Source organism: Halichoeres trimaculatus, unplaced genomic scaffold (genome assembly GCF_033239565.1).
Source record: "Halichoeres trimaculatus isolate MK-OKI-2021-1 unplaced genomic scaffold, fHalTri1.1 fHalTri1_scaffold_11, whole genome shotgun sequence".
Lineage (NCBI taxonomy): Eukaryota > Metazoa > Chordata > Actinopteri > Labriformes > Labridae > Halichoeres > Halichoeres trimaculatus.
Genome location: NW_027437189.1, coordinates 31,605,955 through 31,623,409, shown reverse-complemented (window position 1 = coordinate 31,623,409; position 17,455 = coordinate 31,605,955). Strand labels below are relative to the sequence as shown.

The window sequence follows — 17,455 nt, the reverse complement described above, 5'->3', positions numbered from 1 at the left end:
CAGCCCTAGTATCAATGCCCGGTGCCTGGCAATCAACAGGACCAATTTTTGGTACATTTTTGTGTTTATGTGGTGAAAAATATTAATTTGTTTAATAATAATGTGTAATTTTTTTTAATTCAACATTTTTATTCTTCAGTGTATATCCTTATATTGCTGTGTTCATGTCCAGCATGGAAAATCACCTACTCTTCCACTCCCTCACAGTCACAAGGATGGGTCTAAGTACCTTAACATGGTCCCTTTTGATTTTTCGTGAATTAGTTCCTGGTACTTTTGACAGAATTTGGTCAATACCTTATTAAAGTACCTAATTCGGTACCCATCCCTAGTTGACTGGCTCCAGAAAGACCGGAAACCACATGCACACATTTACAGCCCGGCAACTTATGTCTGAACTCTAACTAGCTAAACACTGTACGGAGGGTGAATTCTTTTTTCAAACTCAGTGATTTAATAGATGTTAGGTTCCGTAGTTTGTATGTAGTTTGTAAAGTAGCTTTTTTATTTTCTTAAATCCATGTGAACCCTTCAGAATACTGTTAATTAAACAGGTGGCTCACCCTAGACCAAATATGTGCACACTTAGACCAAAACTTGCTCTTCCTCACGGTCAAGAATTACGTCTGAAATGTACCAGATCCGTCTGCAGTTTGTCTCTGCTAAGTCACGGCAAACGGTTCAGATAGGTTCCACTCAAGTGAATGTGTCAACTTACATTTTATCTGTTCCATTGTAGTCCGTCCATCACACCGCAGGTGATATGCAGCCATCCTATTTTTGACGGACACAGAGCTGTGACACATAAATTCAGAGTAGGGAAGATCAAGCAGGACAGGAAGTTGTGACTGGAAACTAGCTAACAACATTAAGTTACTTTCAAAATAAAACAAACTGTGTGAAAACTAGTTTGTATTTAGCTTGACTACAACAACAAACAGACACAGTGAGTGGAGCCAGACCAGGAATCAACAGGTTTGAGGTTTTACAGCCAAATATGAATATAGAGAGACATATCAATGGAATAGGAAGAGCAGGAACTCCTCGGTCTGTGACTCCAGCTGTCTGTCAGTCATACAGTTTGTCAGACTGAACACGCAGCTGGTGTAAATTGGCAAACCCAGTTAAGATGCAATGGAATGGAGACCTATCTGGTGTATTTGAGGTGTAACCAATCTGCAAAACAAAAAATGAGCGTATTTAGTGTCATAGGCTTGAAATGTTATAGTTATTTTTAAGTCCAAGCTAAGCTAGCATAGCCATCCAGCACTCGCTGGGGTTATAGCTCAAGTTAACAGATAGTGCTCTAATGTTGTCGCTGTACTACCTGTATGTAAATTAACACAGATGACAGATGGCGTCTCACAGTGTGGTGCACTTTGACAGTGCTGTGATCCAGAAAATAGATAAAATTTTATGGAAGCTCTGTTTGATAAAACTAATAAATAATAACTCAAAAAGAGCAATGGATAATGAGAATGTGAATAAATGAATTTAATCTGAAAGAAGGATCAAAGGCTAGTGGTGCTAGCACTGCATGTGTTAGCCACATATGACAACTAATTGACATTCTTTTTTTGCAATTTCTGAAATGCCAGCATTCTGAGTGTTTTCTTATCTTTTAAAAAGTCATCCTGATTAAAAGTTCCTTAGTTCCTCCTGGGAAATTAGTCACTGTGAAATGGCCCTACCCTTTACACCCTTGACATTGGTTCATCACAACAAAAGTTATTATAAATGCTTAACCTGAAATATGTGACGAGGTGTAAATTAGTATATAGCATATTATAGTGGTAGTATAGTATATTATTGTTACTAAAAGATAAGCAAAAGTGTAAGTAAAGAAAAATAACAGATGCAAATTTGTGTAGGGATCTTTAAACCTCTGTCTCCTTGAAGCTGTGCCTCCACATCATCCATTTTTGACTCTCCTCAAATTGTACCTTCCCTCTGCTCATGTTTTCCCTCTCTTACAGCCGTCTATATTTCTCTTGTTTACCCATCTTGCTGCTTCCTGTATCTCTGAGCCAAGCATAAGCCTCTTCTTTAGTTTCTTTTCCATGTCATCCTCTTTCATTTCTGCTCCTTGTAACTTTCTTATCCACAATTCTTGTTTCTGATTCCCCCTCTCTGTCCCAGCACAATTCTCGGCATTCTTTCTATACTGCACTGTAAGTCCTTTTCTTGTTTGTTGGAAGGATTTCTGGAGTGTTTTTTTCTCCCTGGTGCATTATAAGATATTGCAGAGCTTTATTGGGTTTGGTGCAGTCTTACTGCAAGGCATGGTACCACCGAGCGCTATTACTTACTCTCTCACACTCTGTCTCTGTCTGATCCAACTCTTTTTGTTTCATGTTTGGCTGTCTACTTTTGACTATCTAAATTAAACCTCTTTCTAAAACTGCACATGTTAAATACAAAGTGTATGAATGAGGCCTCGAGCTTAAATAGTGGCGTCATTGTGGTCAAACGTTTGATAATTGGGGTCAGGACATATTTGGATGTTGTGGTTCAGGTCACAGCAGTCTGACAAAGGGGGTTTAATATGAGGCCGAAATCAGATTTCTTCTGTCCTTTACCCAAATCATAACCCAACCCAAGCTCAATATCTAGCTCCTTTTGTAAAATACTGCAGTACTTTAACTGTGGTTTAATAAGGATACCAAAACACAGGCTTTGTTTGAACTTACTGTAAAGTCTTAAATATAAGTCACATCAGTTTATATGATAATGTGTTTGGTATTTTAGGTGATCTCAGAGGGAAAATGTTCAAACTGTTTCTGTGTAAAGACTTCCATTGCATTCAGCAATGTGTGGTTTCTGTGCAGATGTGTAGCTCTTTCCAGCACCATTTGCCATCCCAGCTCTGACATCTTCAAACAACCATAGTTGAGCTGAGTTTGTTCATATTTCTGAGGCATGGATAAACCCACTGTCACTGGCACAACAAGGGAGAAAATGAACGCAGCTAAACTGGTCAGCCTCGCTATGTCCAGAATACATACACATTTGAGCAGTCCCTTGATTCTTTTAGCTAACTTCTGGGGAAAATACTGTGGCAGGGTGTAATATGTCTGAATCAGTTTTATTGTGTTTTTTGTTTGCACTTTTGTTTTTTTTGCACTTTATTCACCAAATTTCACTGCTCTTTTACTTTTTACCAGCCTGATATTTGATGCTCTCACCAACTCTTGCTAACCTGACACACCAGACGGACAGTGTCATATATCCACCACGGATATATTTCACTAGTCCATCTGGGTAGCAGCTCTTCCGATTTGTTTTCAGAGGCGGGACTTTAAAAAAAAATGCAGCTGGTGATTGGACGACCGTTCTAATTAACACACTCACCACGGTCCAATCCACACCAAGCCACGGTATGACGTAGCTTATGTGAGCCGATGCTTCTGAGAAACAATAGATGAACAACTACTGAATCATGAGAAACAGCTGTGAAAAACTTGTTAGACAACAGCTTCCGTTTTTAATTTAACTTAAGAATCAAAGGAACGCTGACAAGTACGAAAGTCTGCTGACGTCACGTCTGCTCCCACAGCTCCCGCCTCTCTTCCCTGATTGGGCCGGTCAGAATTTAGCCGAGTGAAATCATTGGTCAATGGAGCCTGGCAAGATGGACCTGCAGGAGTTCAGAAACTGAATCAGGCAGGTCTGTCTGCTCTGCAAGGTTAAACTCTTGCACCTTTACCCCCAAATTCCACCGCATGCGCCACACCGCGCAGCGCCCTTGAAATGTACTGTGGAACACTTAGCTTCCATTGTAATCTATCAGGCAAATTTCACAGCAAGCGCCGGCTCGCGTGAGAAATATGCTTCAAGTCTATTTTCTGCGTGGCTGCTTCCAAACCTTGTAAATTCACTGTTGATAAGAAAGCACTAGATAGGAAGTCACTGTGTGAAATACCCGGAAGATTCTAAATAAAACACAATGCACAAACTCTCGAACGTAAATTTCCCAAATATGTTATAAATACGTCACAATCTGGAGGCATGTGCATAAAGTTAACAGTCAGTCAGAGGGTCCCAGACGCAACACGACTCCATGGATGAAGAGAAGCTGATCTTTGAAGAGGAGAAGTTTAACATTCTGTATGAACCCAAACATCCTTTTTATAAGGATACAGGCAGAAAGGACAAGGTGTGGACTGACATATCAAAAGTTATGGGAGTGGATGGTGATCATGCCATTCACACAAGAGCCTATGACTCTCCAAGGACCAGCCCCCCAGCCCTCCCACCTCCGGATTGAGCGGCGCAGGGCGCTGCTTCCAGCTGCGCTGCGCCGCTCATGCGGTGGAATTTAGGGGTTAGGCGTAGTTGACTGAAAGTAGTCTCTTGTTCTTTGATGAGTCCTCAGCAACAGTCAGGTCTTCTTCTCTTGTTTTATCTACCCAGTATTTCCTTCTTTTTCTCATTCCAACTTTGAGTCCTCCACTTCATTCATGATCTCTACAAAAGCAATTTTTGAGCAAACGATACAGTGCTCATTTTAGAAGTCTGAAATTCATGACTTGGCCTCCTGTTTTATTGATAACACAGCAGCAGTACTCGAAGACGTACATATACCACACAAACATGCAAACCAGCATGTTCATTTTAAAGCACAGGGGTGAGCATCCTGCTGAAACGTTTTTTTTTTTTGTTAATGCTTTTATATATCTCTTCTCAGTGCTTGTTTAAGAATATCTTCAGATCTGTTACTCCACCAGCCATGAATAAAATCTTTTTCTAAATACACGAGCAAACGAGAGCTTGTATCTCTATCAGGTGTACTTGTTCCAGTCTGATTGCTTGTCTTCCTCATCTTACAGAACATTGTTCGAGGATGCAGTGTGCTGTTGGGTCCTGGTACCTCTGGGCTTTGGCGGGCGCTCGCTCAGAGTCAGAATCACATCCCAGGCGGTGGTCCAGCCGAGCTAACAGAGCTGCTGGAGCAGTACGCCCAGAATCTAGCCCAGAACATGAAGCTCACCTACCTCAACCCAGTGGCGCTGGTTGCTCCTAACATAGGTGAGTTTAGAATACGTACACACTCAAACACACACTCACACATTCACACACACACAGTCCAGACATTCCAACATGAAACTGAAGCCAATCCCTCGTCAGATGCAATAAAGGAGAATAAGACAGTAATAAAATCTTAATCTTAACACGGGATTTGCGGCGCTTTTCTCATAATGCTGTAAATCACTGCTGTGAAATCAGCGAGAATGACTCATTGTAAAGCAGGAGATGAACAGAGCTAATGCAAATGATGATGACAAGGCCAGAGAGCTGGCAGCAGCTTTCAGAATTTCACACTCCCACACATATACGTACACACAAACACACACATACACACACACACACACACACACACACACACACACACACACACACACACACACACACACACACACATACAGCAGCTAAAGCTTTCAGCGCAGGCATAAAAAGCCTTGAGCACTGTAGCTCTGGCCAACATGCATCACTGAGACATACAGACGACAAACGCAATCAAGACTGCACATATTAAATTAAACACACACATAGTCTGAGGCCCCTGAGTTTACAGTCACTCTTTAATATAAAACTGTATTAGTTTTACTTAAATTAAAGTGGGTAGGATGACTGTCTTTGCTTTAAAACATGCACACACATTCCCTTACATTTTGATTTATTTTAATGTAAAGTCATTTAATTCTTTCCTGCATTTTTCTGTCATTTTTCAGTGTTAAACTGAAAATAGCAGTGGCAGCAGGGTTGGCAGAGATAAATCCAGACCTTGAATTTTTACACTCTTAATATTTTTTGCCACACAGGCAGATTAGAGTTCTTTAAAAAACCACACACTCCAAAACTCATAAATCATCAAAGTAACCAACTCCTGAATCCTGCCTCACCAGCTTCTCCCAACACATTCCGACAAAACGGCTAATCCAATGAAGACCTGAAAATATAAGTAGGCATTCGTGGCATTGGGTGTTTTTTTTCTCTTTTATCATTCTCACCATTTCCTGAATGCACTGTATTTGCTTCCCCCTCTGGAACTTGCTCAGAACCATCTAAAATAATCTTCATCTGATGCAGATTCACAGAAAAAGAATCAAAGTAAGGAACAGCAGTAAAAGCAGAAGGACTAAGAAATTAAACCTGTGCTGAATTTCACACGCCTACACCCAGAGACCGACAGTAAGGATCGGGTCAATAACCAGTGAACGGATATAAATGGACATGAAACACACCCATCTGTTCGCTCCAGATACATCACTTCCTATCAAGATCCTCCAGTGATTATTTGCAGTCTTTAGAATGACAAATCTTCCTCTTTTTACAAGTAAACCATTTGTTTCTTAATCCAAACCATCAATACAGACTTTATAATCAGAGAAGTGATTAGTTCTCATGATACACCAACAGCCACACACACAAACATATTATTCATGTCTACAAAAGTGTGTGACTACTTTCCCCTTTTTCTTTGGAGATCAGTTTCTGGATCAAGTGTCCACTTAAAGGGCAACTCCGGTTTTTTGACACCTGGACCTTATTTAAAGGTGTGTGCATGCTCATATATGAGCATGCACACACCTTTAAATAAGGTCCAGGTGTCAAAAAACCGGAGTTGCCCTTTAATGTTAGTGTGTACTTCCTGTTGCTCCCTTTATTTCCCATAACTCAGCTCTTCTCTGTGTGTTTGTATTTATTGATTTTGTATTGACTCACAAATTTACTGAAAACAGTTTATTAAAAGAGGGAGTTAAGATTTGCCCTGAGATTGTTTTTAGGAAATAAGTCATATTTCTTAGACTTCTTTAACTTCTCAACTGCTCAATTTGCGGTATAAATGGCGTATTATGGCAAGTGTCACAGTGTGTGTAAGAAGTAGTATTGCTAGATACCTGGGACCTCTTCATAGGATTCTTTTAAATTTGTTTTTTTATTTTTGTGTGATTTTCTCTTTAAGTCATGAATCTGGACCGTGTGGAGAACCTGACTCACGTGCGGCGGCGTTTTCCACGTTACCACACCACTCTGTTTCGCGGGCAGGCTCTGTGGGATCCTTACACCCATGTGATACTGCCCCCTGCTGCCCTGGTGCCACAACGACAGCAACAACACAACTGGAAGGAAAAGGGGAAGGAGAAGGAGAAGGAGCGGCTGGAGAAAGAACGTAAGAAAAGATGCACTGATTGAGTTAAGAGGATTGACACTAAACCGGAAACTCACTCTGATTCTTCCATTTCAGCCTCAGCCCCACAAAGTGCTGCCTCCGCTCCTGTCAGTATCTCAGCCAATCAGACGGCGGAGTACACTGCAGCCAGACGCTCTGTTTCAATGCCCGAGCCGCCCATCTCCATTGTCATCATGTTGATCTATCGCAGTCTGGGCGCCGCCCTCCCTCCCAAGTACCACACAGACAGACGAGGAGTGAGGTAGGAATCAATCGCTCTCTGAACAGCAGGATCCGATTACAGTGGATCTTTAAGGGGAGACGACATGCAAAAGTTAGATATCAGGAGCACACTTGCTTTGTTTTGTGTGTGTGTTTGAAGTATTACACAGAAAACTGAAATCCAGGTATTTAACGTGATGCATCATATTAAAAAGAAAATGAAGCACAGACTGTCTGTAAATATTATTATAAACAGAGACCTGTGAGATCAGAGGTCTGCAACCTTTACTTCCAAAGGAGACATTTTTCTCATCTCTCCTGGATTAAAGTCATTCAAGAGCAACAAAGTCTACTTTACCCTCACAATAAAGACACTACAGTGTATAAAACTCCATACTTGGAATATTTTAAATAATTGTTTGAAAAAGGAGTTTGAATTTTTGAACTATAAAAACAAAACTTGAATTCAATAACATATATTTATAACTATTCCCTGAACTCTTCATTTTTTGTTGTCTAAAAATTTTTTGCCGCATATCAAGCATGTATATTAAGCCGGTACACGTTGGCAATTAAACAAACTCACCAACACATATTAGACATTTCTATTTTCTTTGGGGCTGTACGATTATCGCAATCGCAATTGCAATCGCAATGTCAGCACATGCAATTACGTAATCGCAAAAGAGGTTATCGCAATCGCAATGTCAGCACATGCAATTCAGATTTTTCTCCATGATAACCAAGCAAGTCTGTAGACTCATCATGACACAACTTTTTTTTATTAAATCGCAAGCACAATCGCAAACGCAATATTGTCCACCTAATCACAAATCGCACCTTTTCTCCAAATCGTGCAGCACTAATTTTCTTCCAGATAAGTCTTCTTTTTACTTAGTTTTCTGACCAGGGGTCTAAAACTGGAGGCTAGCTGCAGGTGCAGGGAAAGATGGTCGGCCGTTGTTATTGTAGGAGGTGAAAAAAGAGAGAAAGCCGGCTCTATTGTAAGTTTTGATGCGTATTTAGTTCAATAAAATGTTGGATCAGGATTTTACTTAGTGTCACTGTTAGGGATGGGCACCGAGTTAGGTACTTTTATGGGTACTGACTGAATTCTGTCAAAAGTACCAGGGTCCGATTCACATAAAATCAAAAGGTACCATGTTTAGGTACCTGAATGCATCCTTGTGACTGTGAAGGAGTAAAAGAGCAGGAGATTTTCCATGCTGGATATGAACACAGCATTGCAAGGTTATATACTGAGAATAAATATGTTAGATTGAAAAAAAATCACATTTTATTATAAAACAAATTGATATTTTTTACCACATAAACACAAAAAAAGTACCAAAAATTGGTACAGTTGAGTACCGGTACCAGTTACTAGGTACTAGGCATGGGCACCGTATTGTTTCAAATGTGAAAGGTACCCATCTCTAGTCAGTGTTATTAACCATTAATACCTTCTGTGGAATAAATATTAATTCTTTATTACATTAATATTTTTTATTGCTACCAGGAGCAACAGTAAGGGAATCAAAGAGCCACATGAGGCTGCAGAGCCGCAGGTTGCAGACCTTTGGTTTTTGTTACATCAGCCATTCTGCTTTTTGTCTGTTAGTACACTTCAAGTCACATTCAGAAATATGAAGGATAATGCAAACATAACCCTTATATTTCAATTGTTTAACCTACCCTTTGTCATTTGTATCAATATTACTATGAAATGCAAGCAAAGCAGAAATCCCAACAGAAGTGTTTGGTATAATTTAAGTCGATGTTCATATTACTCACTTGTATGTTCTGAATTAAATTAGATACACTGTCAGGGACTTAAACAACTGAGTTATCTAGTCTTGAATCAGCACTATCTACCCAACATTCATCTGTTCTTCTTTCTCTTACTTTCATCGTGTTTTTTTTCCTGTCTCCCCTCTGCTCTTCCTCCACCCCTCTCCAGAATTAATTACAAAGCAATAAACGAGCTACTCTCAGCAGGTGTCTGTAAAAAGTCATTTAGGACTCGTCTAATCCAAATCTCTCAGTGTGCTGTGTTCAGTTCCTCTGCCCTGTTCCCAGCCCTCACCAGGACATCATCCTGTCTCAGCCTGATTGAGTAGATGAACGGTAACAAGACACTCTCTCTCTCCAGGCTTCCCAGACACCCGGTAATGAACTCCCCAGTGGTCAGCATCTCTGTGTACAACAACCAGACGTTTGTGGGTGGACACTTGGACCAGCCCATCCTGCTGGAGTTCAAGCTGCTGGAGACGGCCAATCGCAGCAAGCCGCTGTGTGTGCAGTGGAACTACAGCAACCTGTGAGTACAGAGGACACCAAAGACTTACAGGCTCGATGTAGCTGAAACACTGAGGACATTTACAGGAGAAGTGGCACAGGGAACATTCTGTTCAAAGGTTCTGCTCCTGAATACCATATTAGTGCCTACTTAATGCAGTAACACACAAGTATGTTTACTGATTGGAGGAAACAGACTTGTGTATACACAGTAGGGCTGCAAAATTCTGGCAAAAATGTGAATCAGGAATTTTTACTTAGAGTGGAGATCACAATTCTCTTTTTTCCACAAAATGTTTATTGCACTGATGAACTTTATGAAAACAAAAAAGAAGATTCAAATGGGCATTTATAGTGATGGGCATTGATAGGTTTTTGTTAATCAATTCCACTTCTCATTCGGATTCTTATCGATTCCCTTTTCAAGTCCTCCTGTAAATTTTATGTGTACAAAAGTAGCTTCAAAGGTTTTCTGTCAACAACAGTTCGTTAAGTTTATAAATAAATATATGAAATTGGTCACTCAATCTGGATATCTCTGGGTGTAAATAAATAAAGATATGTTAAAATTAGATGTCATGTGACATCTATGTATTGTTTTGTTGTATGTTATGAATTGAAGTAGGCTATCTAGTGTCTTAAAGTTGTTATAGCAATGCTTTGGATTGTTTAGCACCTCAGTTTGCCTGCACGCAAATTTTCTTTTCATCTTCCTGTATGCAAACATTTACCTGTGAATATTCTGACATTTAGAGTTCTCAAAATTGTTTTCAAAGAGTAACTGTGATGTGTTTCTGGGGTGAAAGTTGAATTCTGTTTGAAAACCAAAGTTATACTGATGTATGCTAACCGCTTACATATCAGTGCAATTTACCATATACATTAGCATCAAGCTAGCGCTATGTTTTCTATATTGTTTTTGTGACATTAGGAGATTTAAAACATGTTGAATGTACTGAATAGGAATCTTGTACGAGAGTGTAATGTACATTTCTCTGTGTGTTCAGTTCTTCTTAAAATGTCATGCTGGGAACCTTGAATCATGGTTTTCTTGGGAAACTGTTATCTATCTCATTAGCTAAGGGGACATTTACACAACAATGGTTTTAAGGTGAAACGCAAAAGTTTAGTTGCGTTTCAGCCTTGCGTTTACATGGAAACAGTGTTTTAGCAGACCTAAAATGCAAACTTTTGAAAACAGCCTCCAGAGTGGGATTTTTTTTAAACGCTGCCAACACCGTTGCCATGTAAACAGTAAGCCGACGCTGATGTCACACTCCGCTTTGCGCGGGCGCATACAACAGGACAATAGTACAGCTGTAACGATCGTTGCGATCTACCATGCTTTTGCTACTCAATCTGCTGTATCTGCTGACTGTCTTAAACAAAATGTGCATCCGTTGCTCCACCTCTGCACTTAGCATTCGCCAGTACACAAGATGATCGGCTCAACTCTACTTTAGTGGAGATCTACCGAAAGCTGCTTCTTGACAACACAGTTATAGCGCCGACTACAGGCTTGGCATGCATACTACAGAGTCAGTCCCTCTGCGTTTCCGTGTAAACGCAGATATTTTTCTCTGAGATTTAGCGTTTTCAGATGAAACGTTGTTGTGTAAACAGGGCCTAAGACAGCTGGGGCAAAATAATCAATGTAAGTTCCATCAGCTCCAGCGTAATGTAAAGAACTGATAAGCATAAAGGCTGATGATGCCGATGGATTGAACCATTTCTAATCTATTCTTAACAGAAACTGGTTTTCAATGTCCATCCCTCGTCATTTAAGTAGTGTGAGCAGCTCTGAGTCTTTCTGCTGTTCACTGCAGCGGCAGCAGCAGGCTCACATGTTGTAAAGTTGCTTTACCAGTGGTTGAAGGAGAAGGCAGTGATGATGCTGCGTTTGGGGGGAATTTATCAACAAAGCAGCCTGTGAAATAAGATACTTCAGAATCACCAGTGTTTAGAAATAAGGTCATGTATATGTGTGAATCAAGATTGTTATCTTTTAACCATTAATTGCTCTACTACACAGATATCTTAACTTAATCTTGAAGTAATTCACCAGGTCCTGTAAAAAAAAGTTGCACAGGAAACAGTGAGAATTTGTTGTTGCATCTTGACATGAGTGATCATTTATTGATCAGCTATCTGCTCCTCTCTCTCTGTCTCTTTCTGCAGGTATGAGATAGGAGGCTGTTGGACCGTCAGGGACTGCATGGTGGTTTACAGAAACACCTCTCATGTGCGCTGTCAGTGCCACAGACTGGGCACTTTTGGTGTGCTGATGGACAGCTCACACAGAGAGGTTAGTAATCTGTCTATAGTATCTGCCTGGAGAAATCCTTAACACCACATATCCATGATCGTTTTTTCAGACATGTATTGGTTTTATCAGAGATCTTGATAGACCACAGTGTCAGTTTCCTTCTGTTTCTTTCATTTGAACTATGCACATGGTGATCGTTGGATTTAGTGGGTCTGAAAGTTTGAATCCAGAGAATTCAGTCTTACTCTACATTCTGTAGACTAAAGGAAGCCTTGTTCCTGGTTTTAGAAGATTTCAAGGGTTTAATACAAACCTCAGGCCAAGCACACCCAGCATACCAAGAGATTACGCTTCAGATCCTCTGAAGCAGGGATGAGAAACTAGAGGAAAAGAAACGTCATGCCTGATCAGGAACTTAAAACCAAACATTATCCAACATATTTTATTGAAACTAAAAATGAATGAGGAGTTTATTTATTCTCTTAGTCCAGTCAAACTGTTAAATAAGTCACTGAACTTAAAGGTCGTGATCTTCTCTTTATAGTTAATGAATCGGCTATTCAGATATTTTTTCATATTCTGTGTCCTTGTCTGTTTAATCTAAAAACGTTCAGCAGCAGAAATTACTTGCTTCCCAAACGATTTGACATCTGATATAAAAATTGTCAGTGAAGCCAGAGAAAAGCAGGCTGACAGTGATCCAGGCTGAAACAGCTTCTTTTCAGCCTGTTAAAATAACTCATTTTCAGCTCATTCACATGTATTTCTCATCTTATGCTCAGACTTCTCTCTTGCCCTTGTCTGCTTTGCCCTCCCGTACGGTTCCCACTCTCTTATACACATTTTTCTCTCTGCTTCACCCTCTTCCTTTTCATCTATTCCCACCAGTGTGATACAAAGCCAGTAATAACCCTCTCTCTGTCATCTCTCTGTGAGCAGCAGCTGGAGGGGGATCTGGAGACGCTGGCCCTGGTCACCTACTCCTCTCTGTGTGTCTCCATGCTGGCTCTCCTCCTCACAGTCCTGGTGCTCTCCTGCCTCCGAGGCCTCAAGTCCAACACGAGGAGCATCCATTCCAACACGGCGGCGGCCATGTTTTTATCTGAGCTGGTGTTTTTGCTTGGAGTCAATCAGACTGAGCAACAGGTAGATATGGGTGGGGGGAGTTTTTATTGACCTCAAGTTTCTGTTAGTTGATGTTTGTGTGCTGCATTTTTCTCCATTAGTTTTCATGTCAGTGTTACTTGACTGGAAAAACTTGCAGATTTGATGAGAATCAGAAATATTTTATTGTTGCTCAAGGGGAAATTGCTTCTTTGTTACAGATACTCCAGTTCAAAAAAGTGATAGAGATATAAGCAAATAAAAAAATATATAAGTATAAGTAACACAATGAAAATGTAACTTAAGCATAAAAGCATTATTTACATTAAATTGATAAAATAAAATAAAAAAGTAATGACACAGATTTTGCACAGATACTTTAACTACGGGTATCTGACCACTGAGAGTAAAAAATGCACCAGCCTGAGGTACACTCATTCATTTTACATATCCACACACTTTAAGCACAGTTGGTCAAAGCAATTTTTCAATCAGGCAGGATCATATATGGTTTAACCTTTCCACATTAAGTTGGACTGTTGGCTTTACATCCCATTGTTTGTTTTAACTTTTTATGGTTTGAGCTTTCTTTATTTTGCTTTCTTTCTTCTTATTTTTTCTTTTTTATTCCTTTTTTTCCCCAGACCATTTTCTGCTTCCATTTTTTACATCATAGATTTGTGTGTGTGCCTGTGTAAGTGTGTGTTAATGAGCTTTAAGCAAGGTTATAATAGTTAACTAAAACAAAACGAAAAACTAAAACTAAAATTTAAGATACATTGCAGTTAACTCAAACTAATAAAAACTAGAAAAGAAAACAAAAACGATAAGTAAACTAAAACTGTATCTTGTGTTCACAAAACTAACTGAAACTAACTAAAATTATAGACGAAATGTCCTTCGTTATTGTTTTTGACAATATTAATAGCCTTTAAGTTTTAAATTAATCCGACACATTTTCCCAACCAATTTTACGACAGTTTTCGGCAGTTGTCAGTGCCGCACAGCACCATCATAGGGACGTACTGGGACGTGCTTGTTTACTGCACTGACTGGCTGTGCTCTGTGCTGCGACGAAACGTAGTGGAACAATGCATCTGTAATAGTTTAACTTCATGTGAGTCTGACTTTATTGTTACAGAGTCCAAGTTTCTAATTATTAAAGCTCATATTATCTTGTTTTATGTAATTTATGTTTGTATTTTTGATATTAAGGTTAAATTATTTTATATTATTAAGGTTATATTATTATTTTGATATTTAGGTTATATTATTTTTATTTTCTTGTGTTTGAAGTAGCAGCCAACAGTTCAGTATCAGCATTGACTGAGCAGTGAGCACTGTGTTGGACTTGAAAATAAACAGTATTACAAAATATTTACTCTGACCTTTTTGAATCCTGCACCTGGTTAATAAGGTATGAAAAACATAAAACTAAACTGAAACTAAACTAAAACTAAGCCTTGTTGCAAAAATCAAAACTAAATCAAAACTAGAATGCCTGCTCTAAAACTAATTAAAACGAAACTGTAATGGAAAAAAATGTCAAAACTAACTAAAACTAAACTATAATGACGAATCCAAAACTATTTTAACCTTGGCTTTAAGTCCTCCTGAAAGAATCTGCTCACCTAGCATGAAACTAAATAATAAAGCTGTAACCCTCACAAAGTGAGCTCCTCTGCTCTTACAGTGTGACTGTTAACTTTTAGCTGAGCAGTATGCTCTCTAACTCATGTCCAACACGCATGGAGAAGAGCATGGAAGTGCTTCTTTGTACATTAGTTATTGGATTCCTGTGTATACAGTGAGTGCCAAAAATGAAATCTTATCAAATGTTTTTGCCTTACTTTTAGTAAAAACTGTCTTTTTAGACTTAATATAAGCCATAATATTCTGACCAGTCCAGAAAAATGTCTCATTTCAAGTTATTTGAAGACAAAAATGAGCTCTGAATTGCTTGTAACAAGTTTGGTAAGAAAGATGTGCTCGTCAAGTATCTTCAAATAAGAATAATGTTGTAAAAGAAAAAACTTTTCTCGTATCCCATTGGCAGACTTTTTTGAATTATTACAAGCAGTTCAGACTCAATTTTGTCTTCAAATAACTTGAAACAGACATTTTTCTGGACTGGTCAGATGGCTCGTTTTGATCCTAAAAAGACAAATTTTACAAAAAAATTTATTTCCTTATCATGCAGATAAAGTGTACTCATCTATGGTATTTGTTGAGAAAAGTAATTGTGTGTGATAAAGTATGGGAAAGAGGTCTGTTTCAAGCTAAGGTGTTTCCCCACTGTCACTTAGAGTATTACTGACAGCTGAGATAAGGTGATAAAAATGACTAATTTTAATAATTAAGTTGTCTTTCCTGAAGACGCTGTATTGAACTATTCTGGAAAGTCTCAGAATGGCTTTGAATGGTGAGTCTCAGTTTTTCGGAAACCCTCTGTTTTAACACACAAACCAGTGAAGTATAAAACTGTTTTCTGTCAAAGGTTTGTTTTTAACAAAAACCTCTTGGAAGACGGTGACTTCACTTTGGATGAGCTGTAGCTGTTTTCTGAGCCACTCGAGTTAAAGTGGCATCTTGTCAGCCTGAACAAACACAACAAACTAAAGGCTTTGGAGTTCAAATAATCCACTTCAGACATCCTTGAATTCAGCCTGGGGAGTATTTCTTGAAAAGCTTAAATGCTAATGCTTTGCATTATTCATGGGGAAGTTCAGAATAACTGTCAGTAAACTGAAGCAGACAAAAGTGATTCAAGAAATTATTTCCTGCGCTGACAAAATTATTGGGATTTCATTTTAATGTTATGTCATATATAAGTAAGCTATTGATGGACTTCTTAAAGCTTTATTTTTGAAAACTTGATCACTCAGCACTACTTTCATTTCCTCTCAACTGAACTGTACCAAAGACATGGTACCAAATACAGTTTTCACAATCCACATCAGTCACTGTGTCTGAATTTATGTAAGATCAATATTTAGAGAATAATGTTTGAAAATCTATCTAAAACTGTCTAAATATGACAGGTACAGAAAAACTTGATATGGCAGCATTGTTTTAAAAGTGGTTACATGTTTTTAAAGCTCTGTGAGGAGCTTTTAGCGTGTGGGGATTTTGGCGCCCCCTGTGGTCGGATTGGTACGTCTTACAGTTTTGCGTTTGTTGTCTTTAACATGCTTTAGCATTGCTTCTGGATCAAAGATCTCAAATTGTTTCGTTAAGAAAGCAAATGTCTTATTGAGAATATTTGATGTAGAAATCTAAACAAATGCTGCTTTGACAGTGTTTTTATGCGTTTGTGTTTATGTTTTCTTTATGTTTTTTTATGTTTTTATGGTAAATGCACGATGTTCCAGTTGTTTCTGTGTGTGTCACGTCATAAACACATGGAGACATTTACACACAGACCCTTCCAAAGGCACTGCATTACCTGCTGGGTGTATTTTACTGTGTGTAATCTCCTCTTCTCGTGATGCTAACTGATGTACCCATATAAGCCGTTAGGATAAGACTCTTGGGTGTTATTACTATAATTCAGCCTATTAACAACATTCGTTTACACTCATATCAGTTACTTTGTGCATTTCCTGGAGGTAATCTGTAACATTCTGCCATAAAACCCTGTTCATTAGGCGCGTGGCTAATTTAATCATGAGTGCCTCTTATTTCATTGCTAGCACCTGATGTGTTGCAATAAAACTGTTCACTGCAAGCAGAAATGTCTGCTCTTCAGCTGTCACCAAATCAGGAAAGAGGGATACGTTTTTATCTCCCTTCCCCTCGTCCTTTCTTTCATTCCTTTAATTTTTCTCTTTCCCTCTCTCTCGTTAGTTCCTGTGCACGGTCGTTGCCATCTTACTCCATTACTTCTTCATGTCCACGTTCGCCTGGATGTTCGTGGAGGGCCTTCATATCTACCGCATGCAGACCGAGCAGCGCAACATCAACTTCGGTGCCATGAGGTTCTATTACGCCATCGGCTGGGGGGTACCGGCCATCATCACAGGTAACACACACTCACATATCCTCACACACACACACACACACACACACACACACACACACACACACACACACACACACACACACACACACACACACACACACACACACACACACACACACACACACACACAGAGGCATGTTAGATCTCTGTGATGTCTGTGTGAAACATGTCGATGCATCTTGTGCACAGAAACAGTCTGTGACACGTTAATACACACGCACATACACAAACAAACACACACATTTATAATAAGTCTGGCTCTGCAGATAAGATGTCCTATTGAAACTTGTATTAAACAGGTTTCAGTGACATTTTAATATAGAGATAGAAAAGTATGCACACACACACACACACACACACACACACACAC

General features: G+C 39.2%; 1 protein-coding gene across 1 annotated transcript in view; it reads left to right on the top strand.

Moving 5' to 3' along the window:
- Nucleotides 1-17,455, top strand: part of celsr3 (cadherin, EGF LAG seven-pass G-type receptor 3) — a 192,147-nt gene that overhangs the window by 151,655 nt on the left and 23,037 nt on the right. The window contains exons 20-26 of the mRNA XM_074681031.1: nucleotides 4,830-5,028; nucleotides 6,968-7,174; nucleotides 7,250-7,436; nucleotides 9,549-9,716; nucleotides 11,873-11,999; nucleotides 12,900-13,106; nucleotides 16,911-17,085. Of these exons, the coding sequence (XP_074537132.1) occupies nucleotides 4,830-5,028; nucleotides 6,968-7,174; nucleotides 7,250-7,436; nucleotides 9,549-9,716; nucleotides 11,873-11,999; nucleotides 12,900-13,106; nucleotides 16,911-17,085 (1,270 nt within the window). The remainder of the gene's footprint in view (nucleotides 1-4,829; nucleotides 5,029-6,967; nucleotides 7,175-7,249; nucleotides 7,437-9,548; nucleotides 9,717-11,872; nucleotides 12,000-12,899; nucleotides 13,107-16,910; nucleotides 17,086-17,455) is intronic.